At 32.7% G+C, this 20,807-nt stretch overlaps 1 protein-coding gene across 1 annotated transcript in view; it reads right to left on the bottom strand.

The window, feature by feature from the left end:
- LOC133665337 (A disintegrin and metalloproteinase with thrombospondin motifs 18-like) overlaps nucleotides 1-20,807 on the bottom strand; it is a gene marked incomplete at its 5' end in the record, with an annotated part of 121,263 nt that overhangs the window by 20,520 nt on the left and 79,936 nt on the right. Inside the window, 2 exon segments of the mRNA XM_062070609.1 lie at nucleotides 4,676-4,802; nucleotides 7,728-7,848. Of these exon segments, the coding sequence (XP_061926593.1) occupies nucleotides 4,676-4,802; nucleotides 7,728-7,848 (248 nt within the window).

Genomic DNA, 20,807 nt, shown 5'->3' on the forward strand with positions numbered 1-20,807 from the left:
GCAAAGCTACAACATCCTAAACATCCCACGCGGGCGTTCTGCGTTTCTATTTTGGCCGTGGCGGTTTGGACGCGGCAGGCATAATTGGAGCATTAGCTGAAGTGGCGGGCGCTCTCCTCCCTGACCCCAAGAAGGCGGTGCAGCACGGATGTAAACCACGACCTGGGCTTAAGGCCTCTCATCGGGTGTTGTTGAGACTTGCACTGAAGCCTTTGAAAGTGAGCGCCATTAGACGCCAGGTGGAAACGCATGGGTGGCCTCTGTCTGTTTGCTCTCTAAAGACAACTTCAATCACAAGTTATTAAACATTGCTGTTTCAAACCCCCATAGATATTACACTGTAAGCCGCGGGTGTCCAAAGTGTGGCCCAGGGGCCGTTTGTGGCCCGCAGCTCCAGTTTTGGTAGCCTGCAATTTGTTGTAAGAAAAAAAACTGGTAAAAATGTCAGAAAAAAGAGCAAAGATCCGCAATGTAATAAGAAAATATTTTTTTTAATTGTGTACAAAATTTGTAAATCTATAAGCCCCACCCACTACATTTTATAACAAAAAATATATTTTTCCATATATATAAGCCACATTGTGAAATTAGTTATTATATGTATTATAATACAAGTTGTAATTTTACTCAACGGAAGTTAACATTTTACAAGGAAAACTGAACATTTGTGCAATATTATGATAAAAGTTGGAATTTTACTCGACAACAGTCGCAATTTTACAAGAAAAGCTCAAAATGTTGGCAATTTTATGAAGGGAGTCGTCATTTCACTCGACAAAAGTCCCAATTTCATAAGAAATCTTTAAAATGTTGGCAATGTTATGATAATAATCGGAATTTTACTTGACTTTTGTCATGATTTTACTCAAAACATGTCACTATTTCACAAGAACAACAACAACAAAATGGCAATATTGTGATAAAAGTCCTAATTGTATACGACAAATGTCACCATTTTGCATTAAAAGTAGGAATTTTACATAAAAAGGTAATAATTTTCCGAGGAAAATATTGCATTATTACAGAAACAGAAAGAATATGAGACACTATTCCCAATTTTTTAAGAAAAAGTCGACACATTGTGAGAAAATGTATTAATTATCTTTTTTTGTAAAAGTTTTTTAATTGTCATTATTTACTTCAAGTTATTACAGTATTTCTCTATGTACATATTTATTTTACTTTTTTAAAATTAATTTTGGCCAAATCGGGCGCATTTCAATTCCTTACACACACTTGTTATTTCATATGTTGACAGTCAATTATTTTGGGACCACCCTCATTTTGATAGATGTCACCAGCAGGGGGTGCAAATGAGACAAGTTAACATTTTACAAGGAAAACTGAACATTTGTGCAATATTATGATAAAAGTTGGAATTTTACTCGATAGCAGTCGCAATTTTACAAGAAAAGCTTAACATTTTGGCAATTTTACGAAGAGAGTCGTCATTTCACTCGACAAAAGTTACAATTTCATAAGAAATCTTTAAAATGTTGGCGATGTTATGATAACAATCGGAATTTTACTTGACTTTTGTCATGATTTTACTCAAAAAATGTCACTATTTCACAAGAACAACAACAAAAAAATGGCAATAATGTGATAAAAGTCCGAATTTTATACGACAAATGTCACCGTTTTGCGTTAAAAGTAGGAATTTTACATAAAAAGGTAATAATTTTACGAGAAAATATTGCATTATTACAGAAACAGAAAGAATATGAGACACTATTCCCAATTTTTTAAGAAAAAGTCGACACATTGTGAGAAAATGTATTAATTATATTTTTTTGTAAAAGTTTTTTAAAAATCATTATTTACTTCAAGTTATTACAGTAGGTCTCTATATACATATTTATTTTATTTTTTTTAAATTAATTTTGCCCAAAAGGGGGCGCATTTCACTTCCTTACACACACTTGTTATTTCATATGTTGACAGTCAATTATTTTGGGACCACCCTCATTTTGATAGTAGTCACCAGCAGGGGGTGCAAATGAGACAAGTTAACATTTTACAAGGAAAACTGAACATTTGTGCAACATTATGATAAAAGTTGGAATTTTACTCGATAGCAGTCGCAATTTTACAAGAAAAGCTTAAAATTTTGGCAATTTTACGAAGAGAGTCGTAATTTTACACGACAAAAGTTACAATTTCATAAGGAATCTTTAAAATGTTGGCAATGTTATGATAATAATCGAAATTTTACTTGACTTTTGTCATGATTTTACTCAAAAAATGTCACTATTTTACCGGAACAACAACAAAAAAATGGCAAGATTGTGATAAAAGTCGGAATTTTATACGACAAATGTCACCGTTTTGCGTTAAAAGTAGGAATTTTACATAAAAAGGTAATAATTTTACGAGGAAAATATTGCGATATTGCAGAAACAGAAAGAATATGAGACACTATTCCCAATTTTTTAAGAAAAAGTCGACACATTTTGAGAAAATGTATTAATTTTTTTTTTTTAAATAGTTTTTTAATTGTCATTGTTTACTTCAAGTTATTACAGTATGTCTCTATATACATATTTATTTTACTTTTTTTAAATTAATTTTGGCCAAAAGGGGTCGCATTTCAATTCCTTACACACACTTGTTATTTCATATGTTGACAGGCAATTATATTGGGACCACCCTCATTTTGATAGATGTCACCAGCAGGGGTGCAAATGAGACAAGTTAACATTTTACAAGGAAAACTGAACATTTGTGCAACATTATGATAAAAGTTGGAATTTTACTCGATAGCAGTCGCAATTTTACAAGAAAAGCCTAAAATTTTGGCAATTTTATGAAGAGAGTCGTCATTTCACTCGACAAAAGTTACAATTTCATAAGACATCTTTAAAATGTTGGCAATGTTATGATAATAATCGGAATTTTACTTGACTTTTGTCATGATTTTACTCAAAAAATGTCACTATTTCACAAGAACAACAACAACAAAAATGGCAAGATTGTGATAAAAGTCCGAATTTTATACGACAAATGTCACCATTTTGCGTTAAATGTGGGAATTTTACATAAAAAAGTAATAATTTTCCGAGGAAAATATTGCATTATTACAGAAACAGAAAGAATATGAGACACTATTCCCAATTTTTTAAGAAAAAGTCGACACATTGTGAGAAAATGTATTAATTATCTTTTTTTGTAAAAGTTTTTTAATTGTCATTATTTACTTCAAGTTATTACAGTATGTCTCGATATACATATTTATTTATTTTTTTGTAATTAATTTTGGCCAAAAGGGGGCGCATTTCAATTCCTTACACACACTTGTTATTTCATATATTGACAGTCAATTATTTTGGGACCACCCTCATTTTGATAGTAGTCACCAGCATTTTAAAATGTTGGCAATATTATGATAATAATAATCAGAATTTTACTTGGCAAAATTATGACAAAAGTCATCATTTTACTCAAAAAATGTCACTATTTTACAAGAACAACAACAAAATTGGCAATATTGTGATAAAAGTCTGAATTTTATGTGAGAAATCTCACAATTTTGCATTTAAAAGTAATACATTTACATAAAGAAGTAATAATTTTATGAGGAAATATTGCAATATTACAGAAACAGAAAGAATATGAGAAATTGTTCCCAATTTTATAAGAAAAAAGTTGACACATTGTGAGAAAAAGACTGCTTTTAGTATAAAAAAAAATTCCGTATTTTTTTTTGTAATTGGTTTTTAATCTTCATTAATTACAGTATGTCTTTATAAACATATACATTTTTTTTTTTTAAATTGATTTTGGCTAAAGGGGGCGCAATTAAATTTCATACACACACTTGTTATTTCATATGTTGACCAGAGGGGGAGCACTTTTAAAAGCGACAGACAGTCAATTTTAAAAATCCCTCCTTTTTGGGACCACCCTCATTTAAAAGTAATAATTTTACATAAAGAAGTAATAATTTTCTGGGGAAATATTGCAATATTACAGAAACAGAAAGAATATGAGAAATTGTTCCCAATTTTATACGAAAAAAGTCGACACATTGTAAGAAAAAGACTGCTTTTAGTTAAAAAAAAAAAATCCGAATTTTTTGTTTTTAATTGGTTTTTAATCTTCATTAATGACTTCACATTATTACAGTATGTCTCTATATACATATTTATTTATTTTTTTAAATTGATTTTGGCCAAAGGGGGCGCAATTCAATTTCTTACACACACTTGTTGTTTCATATGTTGACCAGAGGGGGAGCACTTTTAAAACCGACACATTTGAAAAATCCCTCCTTTTTGGGACCACCAAAAATGTCACCAGCAGGGGGTGCAAATGAGAATTTGTCTATTAGATGCAATGTTATTGGGACCATGATTTATGTCATCCTCCTCATATGGAAGATACTTTTCCTTCTTCATGTCTCAAGAAGGGTAGACATACAAGAACACACACACACACGCACATACATGTCTTGCCTACTTTGTGTGCACTTGTTTCACCATCCTTGTGTGGACATTTTTTTCATCATTCTAGCTATAGTGGAAAGGGGGGCCCTCACAACCTACTAACCAAACGTGGGTCCCCACACACACACACACACACACACACACACACACACACACACACACACACACACACACACACACACACACACACACACACACACACACACACACACACACACACACACACTTACTATGCAGGACAGGGCTGGGTGTTGCAGAGGTGAGAACCCAGGGTAGGTCTGGTGAGCGGGTTGCACATGCTGGAGTTGACGTGGACTTTCTGGTCCTGCAGACAAATGGCCTTGGTGGAGATACGACCTAGGACCAAGATGCAGACACAGTATTAAAGTCAGCCCCGCAAACTACCGAACAAAGAGTCAAACGGCAAAGGAAAGGCACAGCAGGTTTATTTACGGAGCACAATTTGTACACCGGGCACGTCTCACATCTTCGGGGAGACTATTCCACATTTTAGGAGCATGAAACTGAAACGTTTGGTCCTGGTTCTAGGCACCGGCAGGAGACCGCTCCCTGAGGTTCCCAGAGCTGGAGAGGGTTCACGGGTCAGAGACCATGAAAATTCCGTCCGCTGAGCAACAGGAAGCCAGTGTGGTGACCTCGGCACCGGACTAATATGGTCGTATTTCCTGGTTCTAGTCCGGACTCGAGCAGCAGCATTTGGCTTCACAGCTCGTTTGGAAGCTGCGTTTCCATTGCAGTTTTTTAGCAAAATAAAAGCGGTGTTTTCTAAATCTATATGGAAACGTCTCAGCAACCACCTCGTGGGAGCGCAAATTTGTTTTAGCGATAGTTTTTCGAAATATCGGTATTTTCGTTACCAGTTTTTTGTTGCGATATTTAGGTTTTTGTAATGGGAACTGGAGAGCCCGGTGAGAAGGTCGAACCCGCTGGAGACAAAGGCATGGCAAAAAAATGTATGTTTTCAAATTAATCACAATTTTTACTTGTAACGATTCATAATTGTTTAAAAAAAATTATCATAAAAAATGTACTGTATATATATTTTATTATTATTTTTTCTCCTGTCCAGCCACTCAGACAAATCATATTTTCGATGTAGATGAGGGGTGTCAAACTGGTTTTCATTGAGGGCCACATCGCAGTTATGGTTGCTTTTAAAAATGAGTAATATATGAATATACATCTATATATATATATATATATATATATATATATATATATATATAGTAAATTAACAATATATTTTTTACATAAGCTGCAAAAAAATATTTAAATATTTTCTTTAAAAACTGGCAGCTCAGTCACCAGAATTATTACTAATTACTAATTATTATTAAATGTAATAAATTGAATGGAATGGAAAAACAATATCACTGTTTTTAGCGGTAAAATTCAAACCACATTTTATTTTATTTTTTTACCATTAAATTTTGCTGTTTTAATGTTCTAATTTTTATTTTATTTTTTTTAAATGTTTTTATGTTTTAGTGCAGTGGTCCCCAACCACCGGGACCGATTAGTACCGGGCCGCGCAAAAAATTAAAAAAAAAAAAAAAATTAAACTTTTTTTTTTTTTTTTTTTTTTTTTTTTTTTTTTTTTAATTTAAATCAACATAAAAAACACGATATATACATATTTTGTATGTTTATATAAATATGGCACCGATTGATTTTTCATGAATCGATTCCCGGTAGTACCAACGGATTTGGTCTGGGCTTTTATTGGCACGTGTCCTGACGAAGACCAGAAGGCGGGCTCACATTACACCAGTTTTAAAATGTCTAAATTGGCTCAATTTTAAGGGTCTTCTTATGGTCAGAAAGTTATGCTACGGGCAATTTGTCTTGTGCTTGCTAGTGATGGGAATTACGACTCTAAATGGTGAGCCGTCTCTTTTGGCCCCGGCTCCCTAAAATGATCTGGCTTTTTGGGCTCCCAAGTGGGTCATCGGATTTGTTTGTTACTTAAATTAATTGAATACTCAATTATGTCTAAAATGAGTAACTACTGTAAAAAAGACAAACATAAAATACAACTTTTATAACTCCACGACAATCGGGTGAGCACTCTTCATGAAGGTCAGGCCCTTAGACTTGTGTGCCGAGTTCTAGAGAACTAATTCCTCCGCGCATTTATTTCCGTTTCCATAGCAGCGCACGTCCGACTTCCGGCGACAAATTCGTGTTCCTGCTTCCGGAAACAATCACGAGTGTGTGTTGTAATCACGGCAGACTTGGTAACAAACAACGAAGACGACTATTTTTTTTGGGGGAAAATGAGGATTCACAACCGTATCTTTTTTTTAAGCTGAATATACAGAGGATGAAAACTACTGCTTCCAGAAGTGAGCGCGAAGAAGAGGGTGAGGGCTCGCATTACACCAGTTTTAAAATCTCTAAATTGGCTCAATTTTAAGGTTCTTCTTATGGTATAGAAATGTTTTTTTACGGTTCCGAGTCAAGTAAAATCAAACAGTGCCACGTTTCGATAGCTGCCTGGTACATGACGTCAGGTCCGGTTGGAGACCAGAAGGCGGGCTCGCATTACACCAGTTTTTAAATCTCTAAATTGGCTCGATTTTAAGGGTCTTCTTATGGTATAGAAATGTTTTTTTTACGGTTCCGAGTCACGTAAAATCAAAAGGTGCCACGTTTCGGTAGCTGCCTGGCACGTGACGTCAGGTCCGGTTGGAGACCAGAAGGCGGGCTCGCATTAAACCAGTCTTAAAATCTCTAAATTGGCTCGATTTTAAGGGTCTTCTTATGGTATAGAAATGTTTTTTTACGGTTCCGAGTCACGTAAAATCAAACGGTGCCACGTTTCGATAGCTACCTGGCACGTGACGTCAGGTCCGGTTGGATACCAGAAGGCGGGCTCACATTACACCAGTTTTAAAATAAAGACTTATTTGGAGTCCGTCGCCACATATTTCTTGTTTTTTTATAGTTCTTTTTCTCTTGTCCAGATGAGTCGATGGGTTTGGGAACTCGGTCTGGTTCTCCCCAAGAGTGCCACAACAACAAAATAAACGCCGTCTAATTTCTTTACCCTCACAAGAATGTAAAACAGGAAGTACGGACGGCTTGGTCCTCACCCCCAGTTTGGAGGGGCGGCAAAACAAACCACCCTGCACCCAGACCGATACCAGGAGAAGCTCCGGGGGGGGGGGAAGGTTCCGGACGTAAAAGTCGTCCATCCCGATCACAGGGCTAGCCCTCAAAAGACAAACGCTGAGACCTCACACCCAAACACCAGCTCACCTCCGGCGCATGGAGCGGAACAGTCGGAGCGCACCACGCCCCAGCTGTAGTCGGGCTTCCTCTCGGCCCGGGGCAGCGTGTACTCCCAAACCACGCCGGGGTTCCTGCCCTGCAGGAGGATCTACAAGAAGACCAAGAAGAGTCCTTTAATTGCCAGGGACTTATACACCAAGGGGATCCACAAATAGCAGAACTGGTTTTAGCTTCACTCTTGGTCTTAGTCCAACGGAACACATCAGTCCATCACGTAGTTCAGTTTAGTTTAGGTCCGATTCTTTGTGATATTTATATGATTCCACTTGGCGTATCCAAACTACAATCATTGTCTTAAACTCCATCAGTCCAAGTGAAAAATCCGGGCATGGTTGTCGACTCTGACCTTAATTCTACACCACATTAAAAAAATATGACAAAAATAAGATTGTATCATCTTAAGAATATAGCCAGAGTTTGCCCAAGTCTCTCTCAGGGCAACACGGCGACGCTAACGCATGCTTTTATTACAAGTCGTATAGATTCTTGTGACTTGGTCTTCCTAAAAAGGTTATTGCACCTTTACAACTACTACTCCAAAATTCAGCTGTGCGTGTCCTGACGAAGACCAGAAGGCGGGCTCACATTACACCAGTTTTAAAATCTCTGCATTGGCTCAATTTGAAGGGTCTTCTTATGAAAGACCAAAAGGTGGACAAAAAATAACGTTTAATGACACACACAAAATTACCAAAAAATGTGTACCGTTCAACACCGGTTTTGAAATAAATAAATATTATTCTAACATGTTGTGATAATCGATACAAATATTAATATGTATGCTAACAACACAGCTATTGGTTGTAGGGCATCAAAGCTAACTTATAAGAAATACCCAGGAACTGATAAAGTATTTCCAGGTAGTGGATCTGTTGTAGTGGCCGGGTGACAACCATAGCGCTCAACACACTCAATAAAAATAAAAGTGGTAAAATTTAAAATGTTTTTAATAAAACAACCATTTTTTACGGTAAAAAACTGGCTAATTTTAATATGAAATAAAGTTTTTTTTAATTTACAGTAAAGTACTGTAAAAACAACAAATGTAGATTTTTTAAAACACTGGCAGGTGGTTTCCTGTAATTTTAACTTAAAAATTAAATTTTTTACCACTACAATATAGCACTTTAAGAACAATAACTGTAGGTTTTATGGTCAAATTAAATTATTTTTTTTTTAAAAAGGGCAACTCAGTCGCTAGACTTTTACTGTAAAAATAGAAGTGGTACAATTTTTTACATTTTTTATAAAACAAAAAAAATTTACAGTAAAAAACTGGCAAAACAGTTGCCAAAATTTTTTTATAAAAATAAAGCGTTTTTCAATTTACAGTAATGTACTGTAAAAACAAAAAATGCAGATTTTACTGTAAAAACAAAAGTAGTAAAAATTTTGACATTTGTTTTTATAAAACAACCATTTTTACGGTAAAAAACTGGCAATACAAACAAAGCGTTTTTCAATTTACAGTAATGTACTGTAAAAACAACAAATGTAGATTTTATTGTAAAATGTTTACCATTACAGTATAGCACTGTAAGAACAATAACTGTAGGTTATATGGTCAAATTAAATTAAATTTTTAAAAAGGGCAGCTCAGTCGCCAGACTTTTACTGTAAAAATAAAAGTGGTAAAATGTTTACATTTTTGATAAAACAAACGTTGTTTGCAGTAAAAAAAAACTGGCAATGCAGTTGCCAAAATTTTTCAATAAAAATAAAGCGTTTTTCAATTTACAGTAATGTACTGTAAAAACAACAAATGTAGATTTTATTGTAAAACACTGGCATGTCGTTTCCTGTAATTTTACCTTAAAAATTTACCTTTTTCAAACTACAGTATAGCACTGTAAGAACCATAACTGTAGGTTTTATGGTCAAATTAAATTAAATTTAAAAAAAAGGGCAGCTCAGTCGCCAGACTTTTACTGTATAAATAAAAGTGGTACAATTTTTACATCTTTGATAAAACAAACATTGTTTACAGTAAAAAACTGGCAACACAGTTGCCAAAATTTTTAAATACAAATAAAGTGTTTTTCAATTTACAGTAATGTACTGTAAAAACAACGAATGTAGATTTTACTGTAAAAATAAAAGTGGTACAATTTTGACCTTTTTTTTTTAATAAACAACAATTTTTACGGTAAAAAAAAAAACAACTGGTAACACAGTTGCCCGAATTTTTAAATAAAAAACTAAGTGTTTTTCAACTTACAGTAATATACTGTAAAAACAACAAATGTAGATTTTATTGTAAAACACTGGCATGTCGTTTCCTGTAATTTTACCTTAAAAATAAAAAAATTACCACTACAGTATATCACTGTAAGAACAATAACTATAGGTTTTTTTGTTTTTTTTTAAATATATATATATATATATATATTTTAAAAAGGGCAGCTCAGTTGCCAGAATTTTACTGTAAAAGTAAAAATGGCACAAGTTCAAATTTTTTTATGAAACAACCATTTGTACGGTAAAAAACTGGCACATTTTTTAATTTAATTTAAGTGTTTTTTTAATTTACAGTAAAGTACTGTAAAATACAACCAATGTAGATTTTATTGTAAAACACTGGCAGGTCATTTACTGTCATTTTACCTTAAAAATTAAAATATTTACCATTACAGTATAGCACTGTAAGAACAATAACTGTAGGTTATATGGTCAAATTAAATTAAATTTTAAAAAAGGGCATTTTTACTGTAAAAATAAAAGTGGTAAAATGTTTACATTTTTGATAAAACAAACATTTTTTACAGTAAAAAACTGGCAACGCAGTTGCCAAAATTTTTCAATAAAAATAAAGCGTTTTTCAATTTACAGTAATGTACTGTAAAAACAACAATTGTATATTGTATTGTAAAAAAAAACTGTCAGGTCGTTTCCTGTAATTTTACCTTAAAATAAATATTTTTCAAACTACAGTATAGCACTGTAACATCAATAACTGTAGGTTTTATGGTAAAAAAAAATAAATAATAATAATAATTAATAACTGGCAGCTGAGTTGCAGGGATTTTACCATAAAAATAAGTGTTTTTCAAATTTCAGTATTGTACTCTAAAAAAACTAATATAAATTTTAGCGTGAAAAATTGGCTGCTCATTCGATTCAATTTTACCATAAAAATAAAGCGCTTTCCCATTCACAATCATACACTGTAAAAAAAAAAAAAAGTATTTAAACTTTTTTGTGAAAAACTGGCAACTTTAAATTTACAGTAATGAACTGTAAAAAAAATAAAAAAGGGCAGCTCAGTCCCCAGAATTTTACTGTAAAAATAAAAGTGGTACAATTTTGAATTTTTTTTTAAATAAAACAACCATTTTTACGGTAAAAAACTGGCAACACAGTTGCCCAAATTTTAAAATTAAAATAAAGAGTTTTTCAATTTACAGTAATGTACTTTAAAAAATATGAATTTGGTTTTTTTTTTGTAATAAAAAAATGGTAATTTTCTTGTAATTGTACCTTAAAAATAAAAAAAAATCCCACTACAGTATAGCATTGTAGGAACAATAACTGTAGTTTTATGGTTTAAAAAAAATAAATAAATAAATAAATAAAGTAATTACTGGCAGCTCAGTTGCCAGAATTTTACTATAAATTGAAGTTAATAGGTAAATCTTCAGTATTGTACTGTACAAATAATGTAAATTTTTTTGTAAAAAATTAACTGCTCATTTGCTTTAATTTTACCATACAAATAAAGTGTTTTTCTATTCACAATCATACACTGTAAAAACAAAAATGGTACCTTTTATTGTAAAAAAAAAAAAAAACTGGCAACTCAATTGCTGTAAATTTACAGTAACGCACTGTAAAAACATCTGTAGATTTTATGGTGCAAAAAAAAGTCAGCTCAGTTGCCAGAATTCTACTGTAAAAATGTTTACATTTCCATAAAACACTTTTTTTTACGTTAAAAAAACTGGCAAGTTGCCAAAATGTTTTAATGAATTTACAGTAATGTACTGTAAAAACAACAAATGTAGATTTTTTTTGTAAAAAAAGATAAAAAGAAGAAAAAAAACCTGCCAGTTAATTGTCTGTAATTTTACCTTAAAAATAAACCTTTTTTTCCATTTACAGTAATGCACTGTAAGAACAATAACTGTAGGTTTTTTTTTTTTTTTTTTTAAATAATAAAAACTGGCAGCTCAGTTGCAGGAATTTTACTATAAAAATAAAGTATTGTACTGTAAAAATAATGTACATTTTATCGCAAAAAATTGGCGGCTCATTTACCATATACATAAAGTGTTGATACACCGTAAAAACAAAAATGGTACATTTTATCGTAAAAAAACAAACTGGCAACTCATTTGATGTAAAGTTAAAAGTTAAAAACAACTGCAGATTTTATGGTCCAAAAAAAAAGGCAGAATTCTACTGTAAAAATAAATTTAAAAATTACCGTAATGCGCTGTTAAAACAAGGACCATAGATTTTACTGTAAAAAAAAATTTAAAAAAAATGGTAGGAGTCACCAGAAGTGTCCTGTAAAATTACATTTTATAATTTACAAAACACATTTAAATTTCTGTTTTTTTTTGTTTTGTTTTTTTTGTTGTTTTTTTTACAGTTGATGATATTGTTGTATTTTTCAACGGCCTCCCACAGTTCAGCCTACTAAGGGTTAATCATTCTGTCAATTTTGCAATTCGCGCCTCGACCGACTGTCAAATTAGTGACAAACGTCCTTTTTCCCAGCGTGCACCAACAGACTGAACGCCTCCTGGGTCTGAGCCACCTTTCCAGGGCCCCCGAGGCCCCGAGCCCCGCTGAAAGGTGAAAGGTGCCGCGTTTGTCTTCAGGCAATACTGGAGCTGATGACGTGTCGTCGGTCTTAAAAGAGAACGTGCTAGAACCTCCCGCCTTGCTTCATGGCAGAGAGAAGAAGAAGATGCTGACTCAGCGGAGATTACCGAGGAACCGTAATGTTTTTAAGGCGTTAACAAATATTAAATGCATCTTTCAGCACATTTTCACTGAAATCCTTTTGATAAACGCCATTTTTTTGTTATGCTCTCAACCAAGGCGGACGCTTCCCTTCCCTTTTGCTTCTTTGTCCCGTCTTGACTTTCTCTCAAAATCTGTCAAATGAGCTGCTGAAAACACTCCTGCAAACATCACACATGGCACGGTTTAGTAAGTAAGAATCGTTTTAGTTATATTGTAAAACTTGCAAACGTTGTTTGGAGTGATGAATGAAGGAACTATACGAGTAGAAAAGCTATGTACGGCTCGAAGAGGAAACGGCACTTCTACTTCCGGTTCAGAGCTTTAAATAGCAGAACATTCACATTGACCCAGCAGCACCTGCAGTAAGCAAACTCGTCCAAAAATTGTTTTTAAAAACTACCACAGTTTTTTTATATAGTAAAATTCTGCCACTTATTCTTTTTACTGTGTATTACTATAAATGGATAAACGGTACCACTTTTTTTTTTTTACGGTAAAAATGGCAGCTTTTTTACCAGAAAAAAAAAAAAAAAAAACAGTGATACTGGTTTGTTTTTTATAATAATATGTTGTAAAAAAATAAATAAATAAATAAAATTACGTTTAAAAAATCTGTTGCCAATATTCACTGTAAAATCAGTTTTTTATTTTTTTTTATTTTATGCTAATATGTTGTAAAAAAAAAAAATCAATCAATCAATTAAATTAAAAAAAATCTATTGCCAAAATTCACTGTAAAATTACATTTTTATTTTTTTATTTTATAGTAATATGTTGTAAATATATATATATATATATATATATATATATATATATATATATATATAATATATATATATATATATATATATATATATATATACATATATATATATATATATATATATATATATATATATATATATATATATATATATATATATTTCATTAAATAAAAAAAAATCTGTTGCCAATATTGACCGTAAAATCCGATTTTTTATTTTTTATTTTATAGTAATATGTTGTAAAAAGAATTTAAAAATGTAATTAAATTAAAAAATCTGTTGCCAATATTAACTGTAAAATGAGATTTTTATTTTATAATATGTTGTAAACAAAACAAAAAAAATAATAAATTAAAAAAATCTGTTGCCAATATTCACTGTAAAATCAGATTTTTTTATTTTTATATTTTATAGTAATATGTTGTAAAAAAATAAATAAAAATAAATTACATTAAAAAAATATGTTGCCAATATTCACTGTAAAATGAGATGTTTTTATTTTTTTCATTTTATAGTAATATGTTGTCAAAAAAATATAAAAAAAATAAAGTTAAATTAAAAAAATCTGTTGGCAATATTCAATGTAAAATGAGATTTTTTATTTTATAGTATTATGTTGTAAAAAAAATAAAAAAATGTAATTAAATTTTAAAAAATCTGTTGGCAATATTCACTGTAAAATGAGTTGTTTATTTTTTTTATTTTATAGTAAAATTTTGTAAAAAAAAATAAAAAAAATGAATTCAATTAAAAAAATATGTTGCCAATATTCACTGTAAAATCAGATTTTTTATTTTATAGTAATATGTTGTAAAAAAAATGTAATTACATTTAAAAAATATGTTGCCAATATTCACTGTAAAATCAGATTTTTTATTTTTTTATTTTATAGTAATATGTTGTAAAAAAAAAATAAAACAATTAAATTAAATTTAAAAAATCTGTTGCCAATATTCACTGTAAAATCAGATTTTTTATTTTTTTTAGTTTATAGTAATATGTTGTAAAAAAAATAAAAAATTGTAATTAAATTTAAAAAATCTGTTGCCAATATTCATTGTAAAATGAATTTTTTAATTGTTTTATTTTATAGTCATGTGTTGTAAAAAACATTTCAAAAATTAAATTAAATAAAACAAATATTTTTCCAATATTCACTGTAAAATCATATTTTTTCTTTTTTTCTTTTATAGTAATATGTTGTAAAAAAAATAAAAAAATAATTAAATTAAATAAAAAAATATGTTGCCAATATTCACTTTAAAATCAGTTTTTAATTGTTTTTATTTTATAGCAATATGTTGTAAAAAAAATTAAAAAAAATAAATTAAATTTAAAAAATATGTTGTCAATTTTCACTGTAAAATCAGATGTTTTGTTTTTTTATTTTATAGTAATATGTTGTTAAAAAAAAATTTACAAAAAAAATATGTTGCCAATTTTCACTGTAAAATCAGATTTTTTTATTTTTTTTACGGTGAACGTAAAAATGTATATCTAATCATCAAATCCATGGGCTAATTCACATTTTATTCAGCGTTACAAGCGGCCCTGGATGAGAGCAACTTAAACACTCCTGCTTTTACATGATTGTTTTATGGGAAACATGAGTGATCTTTTGGAACACATCACTAACTGAAACCGGGTCACGTTTCAAAGTCATCCACGTCCAGACTAGTTGTCAAATGTTTCTCAGGCTCCAAAGTGCCGTTGTCAAGGCAACAAACAAAACAGACTCCACATTCAGGCTGGCGTACTTATTCCTATAGTTGTATGATAATAGTCCATTATTCCCAGCGGTGCAAAGCTACAATCACGGGACGGATCATTAGGTACACAATACACCGCTCGGATCCAAAATTCCGTCCTAGCAGGCAGATGGTGAAAGAATGAAAATGCAGAATTTATCATCTTTTTTTTTTGCATTGTTCCATCTGTGAAACCTTTTAAAGTAAACAATCGCTCTTTCTAGCGGGAAGACACCCAGCGGACGTCAGCCAGAAGAAACGCTGACAAAACGGTGCTGAACTTGGTGGAAACGCAGGTAGAAAAACTACAACTTTTGTATTTGCATGCCGACTTGAGCTCTTGCCTAAGTCATCACCACCTTTGTGGGTCTTTTTATTGCCTTTGAAGCAACAGAATGTTCATTTTACAAGGACGGGCGCACATTACACCAGTTTTAAAGTTTTAAAGTTGGCTCCCTGTTTTTTTTTCGTTTACAGTGTTGTACAGTATATGTTTTTTCCGTTCCTTAGATGACATCGTGCAACAGAATGTTCCATTTTACAAGGACAGGCGCACATTACCCCAGTTTTAAAGTTTTAAAGTTGGCTCCCCGTTTTTTTTCGTATACAGTACTGTACAGTATATGTTTTTTTTCCGTTCCTTAGATGACATCGTGCAACAGAATGTTCCATTTTACAAGGACGGGCACACATTATACCAGTTTTAAAGTTTTAAAGTTGGCTCCCCGTTAATTTTTTTCGTTTACAGTGTTGTACAGTATATATTTTTTTCGTTCCTTAGATGACATTGTGCAACAGAATGTTCCATTGTACAAGGGCGGGCGCACATTACACCAGTTTTAAAGTTTTAAAGTTGGCTCCCCGTTTTTTTTCATTTACAGTACTGTACAGTATATGTTTTTTTCCATTCCCTAGATGACATCGTGCAACAGAATGTTCCATTTTACAAGGACGGGCGCACATTACACCAGTTTTAAAGTTTTAAAGTTGGCTCCTCGTTTTTTTTTTCGTTTACAGTGTTGTACAGTATATGTTTTTTCCGTTCCTTAGATGACATCGTGCAACAGAATGTTCCATTTTACAAGGGTGGGCGCGCATTACACCAGTTTTAAAGTTTTAAAGTTGGCTTCCCGTTTTTTTTCTTTCGTTTACAGTGTTGTACAGTATATATTTTTTTCGTTCCTTAGATGACATTGTGCAACAGAATGTTCCATTTTACAAGGGCGGGCGCACATTACACCAGTTTTAAAGTTTTAAAGTTGGCTCCCCGTTTTTTTTTCGTTTACAGTACTGTACAGTATATGTTTTTTTCCGTTCCTTAGATGACATTGTGCGACAGAATGTTCCATTTTACAAGGACGGGCGCACATTACACCAGTTTTAAAGTTTTAAAGTTGGCTCCCCGTTTTTTTTTTCTTTTACAGTGTTGTACAGTATATATTTTTTTCGTTCCTTAGATGACATCGTGCAACAGAATGTTCCATTTTACAAGGGCGGGCGCACATTACACCAGTTTTAAAGTTTTAAAGTTGGCTCCCCGTTTTTTTTTCGTTTACAGTACTGTACAGTATATGTTTTTTTCCGTTCCTTAGATGACATCGTGCGACAGAATGTTCCATTTTACAAGGACGGGCGCACATTACACCAGTTTTAAAGTTTTAAAGTTGGCTCCCCGTTTTTTTTTTCTTTTACAGTGTTGTACAGTATATATATTTTCGTTCCTTAGATGACATCGTGCAACAGAATGTTCCATTTTACAAGGGCGGGCGCACATTACACCAGTTTTAAAGTTTTAAAGTTGGCTCCCCGTTTTTTTTTGTTTTTTGTTTTCGTTTACAGTACTGTACAGTATATGTTTTTTTCGTTCCTTATATATGTTTTAAGACTGTAAAACTCCCTAACCACACACTTTATAAACCTTTCTCAGACAGGCATTAACATTTTCTCATATTTCTCTCGTTTAAACACGCTCAAAGTTCAATCCTTCGTGGATAAAAAAAAAAAAAAGTTCTAGTGTTGTCCCAAAACAAATATTTTGGTACCGGTACCAAAATTATTTCGATACTTTTTGGTACTTTTTCATACTTTTCTAAATAAAGGGCACCAAAAAATTGTCTTTATTTTAACAAATAATCTTAGTGTACATGAAACATATGTTTATTATTGTAATTTAGTCCTTCAATAAAATAGTGAACATACTAGACAACTTGTCTTTTAGTAGTAAGTAAACAAACAAAGACTCCTAATTAGTCTGCTGACGTATGCAGTAACATATTGTGTCATTTATACACCTATTATTTTGTACACATTATGAGGGACAATCTGTAAAAAATGTATTATTATTCTACTTGTTCATTTACTGTTAATATCCGCTTATTTTCAGTTTTAACATGTTATATCTACACTTCTGTTAAAATGTAATAACCACTTATTCTTCTCGTGTTTGACACTTTACATTAGTTTTGGAGAATACCACAAATTTGGGTATCAATCCGATACCAAGTAGTTACAGGATCATACATTGTCATATTCAAAGTCCTCATGTGTCCAGGGACGTATTTCCTGAGTTTATAAATAAAAAAACATAAAAGTGATGCCAAAAAATATTGGTCTACAGTCCCTTAGCCAATCAGGACGCAGAACTCATTCATACCCTGTAACGTTCACCACATTTGGAGGATTCCCAAGAGTTAAAGAGCTCCATTGCAGATTTGGTAATCTTTTAATCTCACTGCCGACCTCAAGCTCTTTATTTTTTATTTTTTGTAATCACAGAAGATGCTTGGCGAGATTACGGCCGTGATATCTGCAGATCGGCGCAGATGTGCGGCGGATCCCGGATTTAAACGACTTTTCTCTCCTAAGGATGAGGAGGGATCCTCCGAGTGTTAATCCGACTTCCACATGTGGTCGGCGTCTCAATAGCAGACGGTGATGTGGAGAAAAATGGTAAAGTCTGAAGCAGGGGTGCCCAAACCTTTTTAAAGTGGAAGTGGGTTCGTCTCCTAACCGTCCATAGCGTTTCTACTCGTATGGATTAAAAGTTCAAGTTAAAAAGTGAAAGTTTACTGTTTACTTTAAGTTTAAATTTAACTTTAATTTGAACTTTTTAAAGTAGAAGTGCGTTCGTCTCCTAGCAGTCCATAGCGTTTCTACTCGTATGGATTAAAAGTTCAAGTTAAAAAGTTAAAGTTTACTGTTTACTTTAAGTTTGACTTTAACTTTATCTTTAACTTTAACTTTAACTTTTTAAACTTTTAAAACTAGAAGTGCTTTCGTCTCCTAGCCGTCCATATCGTTTCTACTCGTATGGATTAAAAGTTAAAGTTAAAAAGTTTAAAGTTTACTGTTTACTTTAAGTTTAACTTTAACTTCAACTTTAAGTTTTTTAACTTTTTAAAGTGGAAGTGCGTTCGTCTCCTCACTGTCCATAGCGTTTCTACTCGTATGAATTAAAAGTTAAAGTTAAAAAGTTAAAATGTACTGTTTACTTTAAGTTTAACTTTAAGTTTAACTTTAACTTTTTTAACTTTTTAAAGTGGAAGTGTGTTCGTCTCCTAGCCGTCCATAGCGTTTCTACTCGTATGGATTAAAAGTTCAAGTTAAAAAGTGAAAGTTTACTGTTTACTTTAGGTTTGACTTTAACTTTATCTTTACTTTAACATTAACTTTTTAAACTTTTAAAAGTAGAAGTGCTTTCGTCTCCTAGCCGTCCATAGCGTTTCTACTCGTATGGATTAAAAGTTAAAGTTAAAAAGTTAAAGTTTACTGTTTACTTTAAGTTTAACTTTAACTTCAACTTTAAGTTTTTTTACTTTTTAAAGTAGAAGTGCGTGCGTTCGTCTCCTAGCCGTCCATAGCGTTTCTACTCGTATGGATTAAAAGTTAAAGTTAAAAAGTTTAAAGTTTACTGTTTACTTTAAGTTTAAGTTTAGCTTCAACTTTAAGATTTTTAACTTTTTAAAGTGGAAGTGTGTTCGTCTCCTGACCGTCCATAGCGTTTCTACTCGTATGGATTAAAAGTTCAAGTTAAAAAGTGAAAGTTTACTGTTTACTTTAGGTTTAAATTTAACTTTAACTTGAACTTTTTAAATTAGAAGTGCGTTCGTCTCCTAGCCGTCCATAGCGTTTCTACTCGTATGGATTAAAAGTTAAAGTTAAGAAGTTAAAGTTTACAGTTTACTTTAAGTTTGACTTTAACTTTATCTTTACTTTAACATTAACTTTTTAAACTTTTAAAAGTAGAAGTGGGTTCGTCTCCTGGCCTTCCATAGCGTTTCTACTCGTATGGATTAAAAGTTAAAGTTAAAAAGTTAAAGTTTACTGTTTACTTTAAGTTTGACTTTAACTTTAACTTTGACTTTTTAAACTTTTTAAAGTAGAAGTGCGTTCGTCTCCTAGCCGTCCATAGCGTTTCTACTCGTATGGATTAAAAGTTAAAGTTAAAAAGTTAAAGTTTACTGTTTACTTTAAGTTTAACTTTAAGTTTAACTTTAATTTTTAAAACTTTTTAAAGTGGAAGTGCGTTCGTCTCCTAGCCGTCCATATCGTTTCTACTCGTATGGGAAAAGGTGGGTGCCATGATTGGGTTTAAAAGCAGCTTCCATGAAATGCTCAGTCGTTCACAAACAAGGACGGGGCGAGGGTCACCACTTTGTCAACAAATGCCTGAGCAAATTGTTTAAGAACAACATTTCTCAACCAGCTATTGCAAGGAATTTAGGGATTTCACCATCTGTGGCCCATAATATCATCAAAAGGTTCAGAGAATCCGGAGAAATCACTGCACGTAAGCCATGATATTACGCACCTTCCATCCCTCAGACGGTACTGCATCAAAAACTGACATCTGTGTGTAAAGGATATCGCCGCATGGGCTCAGGAACACTTCAGAAAACCACTGTCAGCAACTACAGTTGGTCGCTACATCTGTAAGTGCAAGTTAAAACTCTACTATGCAAAGTCAAAGCCATTTATCAACAACACCCAGAAACGCCGGCGGATTCGCTGGGCCCGAGCTCACCTAAGATGGACTGATGCAAAGTGGAAAAGTGTTCTGTGGTCTGACGAGCATTTAGACCACGACCTGTAGGGGGCGCCATAACTACAGGACGTGGTGCATGTGCAGTGTTGTATTTCAAGCGGTGTTACCCTGCAATTTTCCTTGTCAGGAGTCCTAGATTTACGATTTCCCAGTTTCCTGGAATGCAACACCCGCTTACTTGGTAATATTTTACAATTGTTGAAAAAAATACAAGACTTAGAATTTCTCCCTACAAATGCAATGAACTAAACCGGTGTGAGCTTTTCTTCTTCACAACTCCGACAAGGTCCGACCTTCCTCGATTCAAGCGACCGGGACCGGGGGAGTGAAGCAACTTCTAGGAAACACCACACGGGAGATTTACGGGGGTGGGGGGCGCTCAATCCCTCCGTCAAATCCGCAGACAGGAGTGCAAACCTCACCTGGTTTCCACTTCTGTTTCTGTATCCCAGAGGTCAGAGTTGGAGAGAAACCAGATGCTTGCGCAGACACAGGTATGCCGCGACCCCCAGCAGGACTG

The sequence above is a fragment of the Entelurus aequoreus genome, linkage group LG02 (genome assembly GCF_033978785.1).
Source record: "Entelurus aequoreus isolate RoL-2023_Sb linkage group LG02, RoL_Eaeq_v1.1, whole genome shotgun sequence".
Lineage (NCBI taxonomy): Eukaryota > Metazoa > Chordata > Actinopteri > Syngnathiformes > Syngnathidae > Entelurus > Entelurus aequoreus.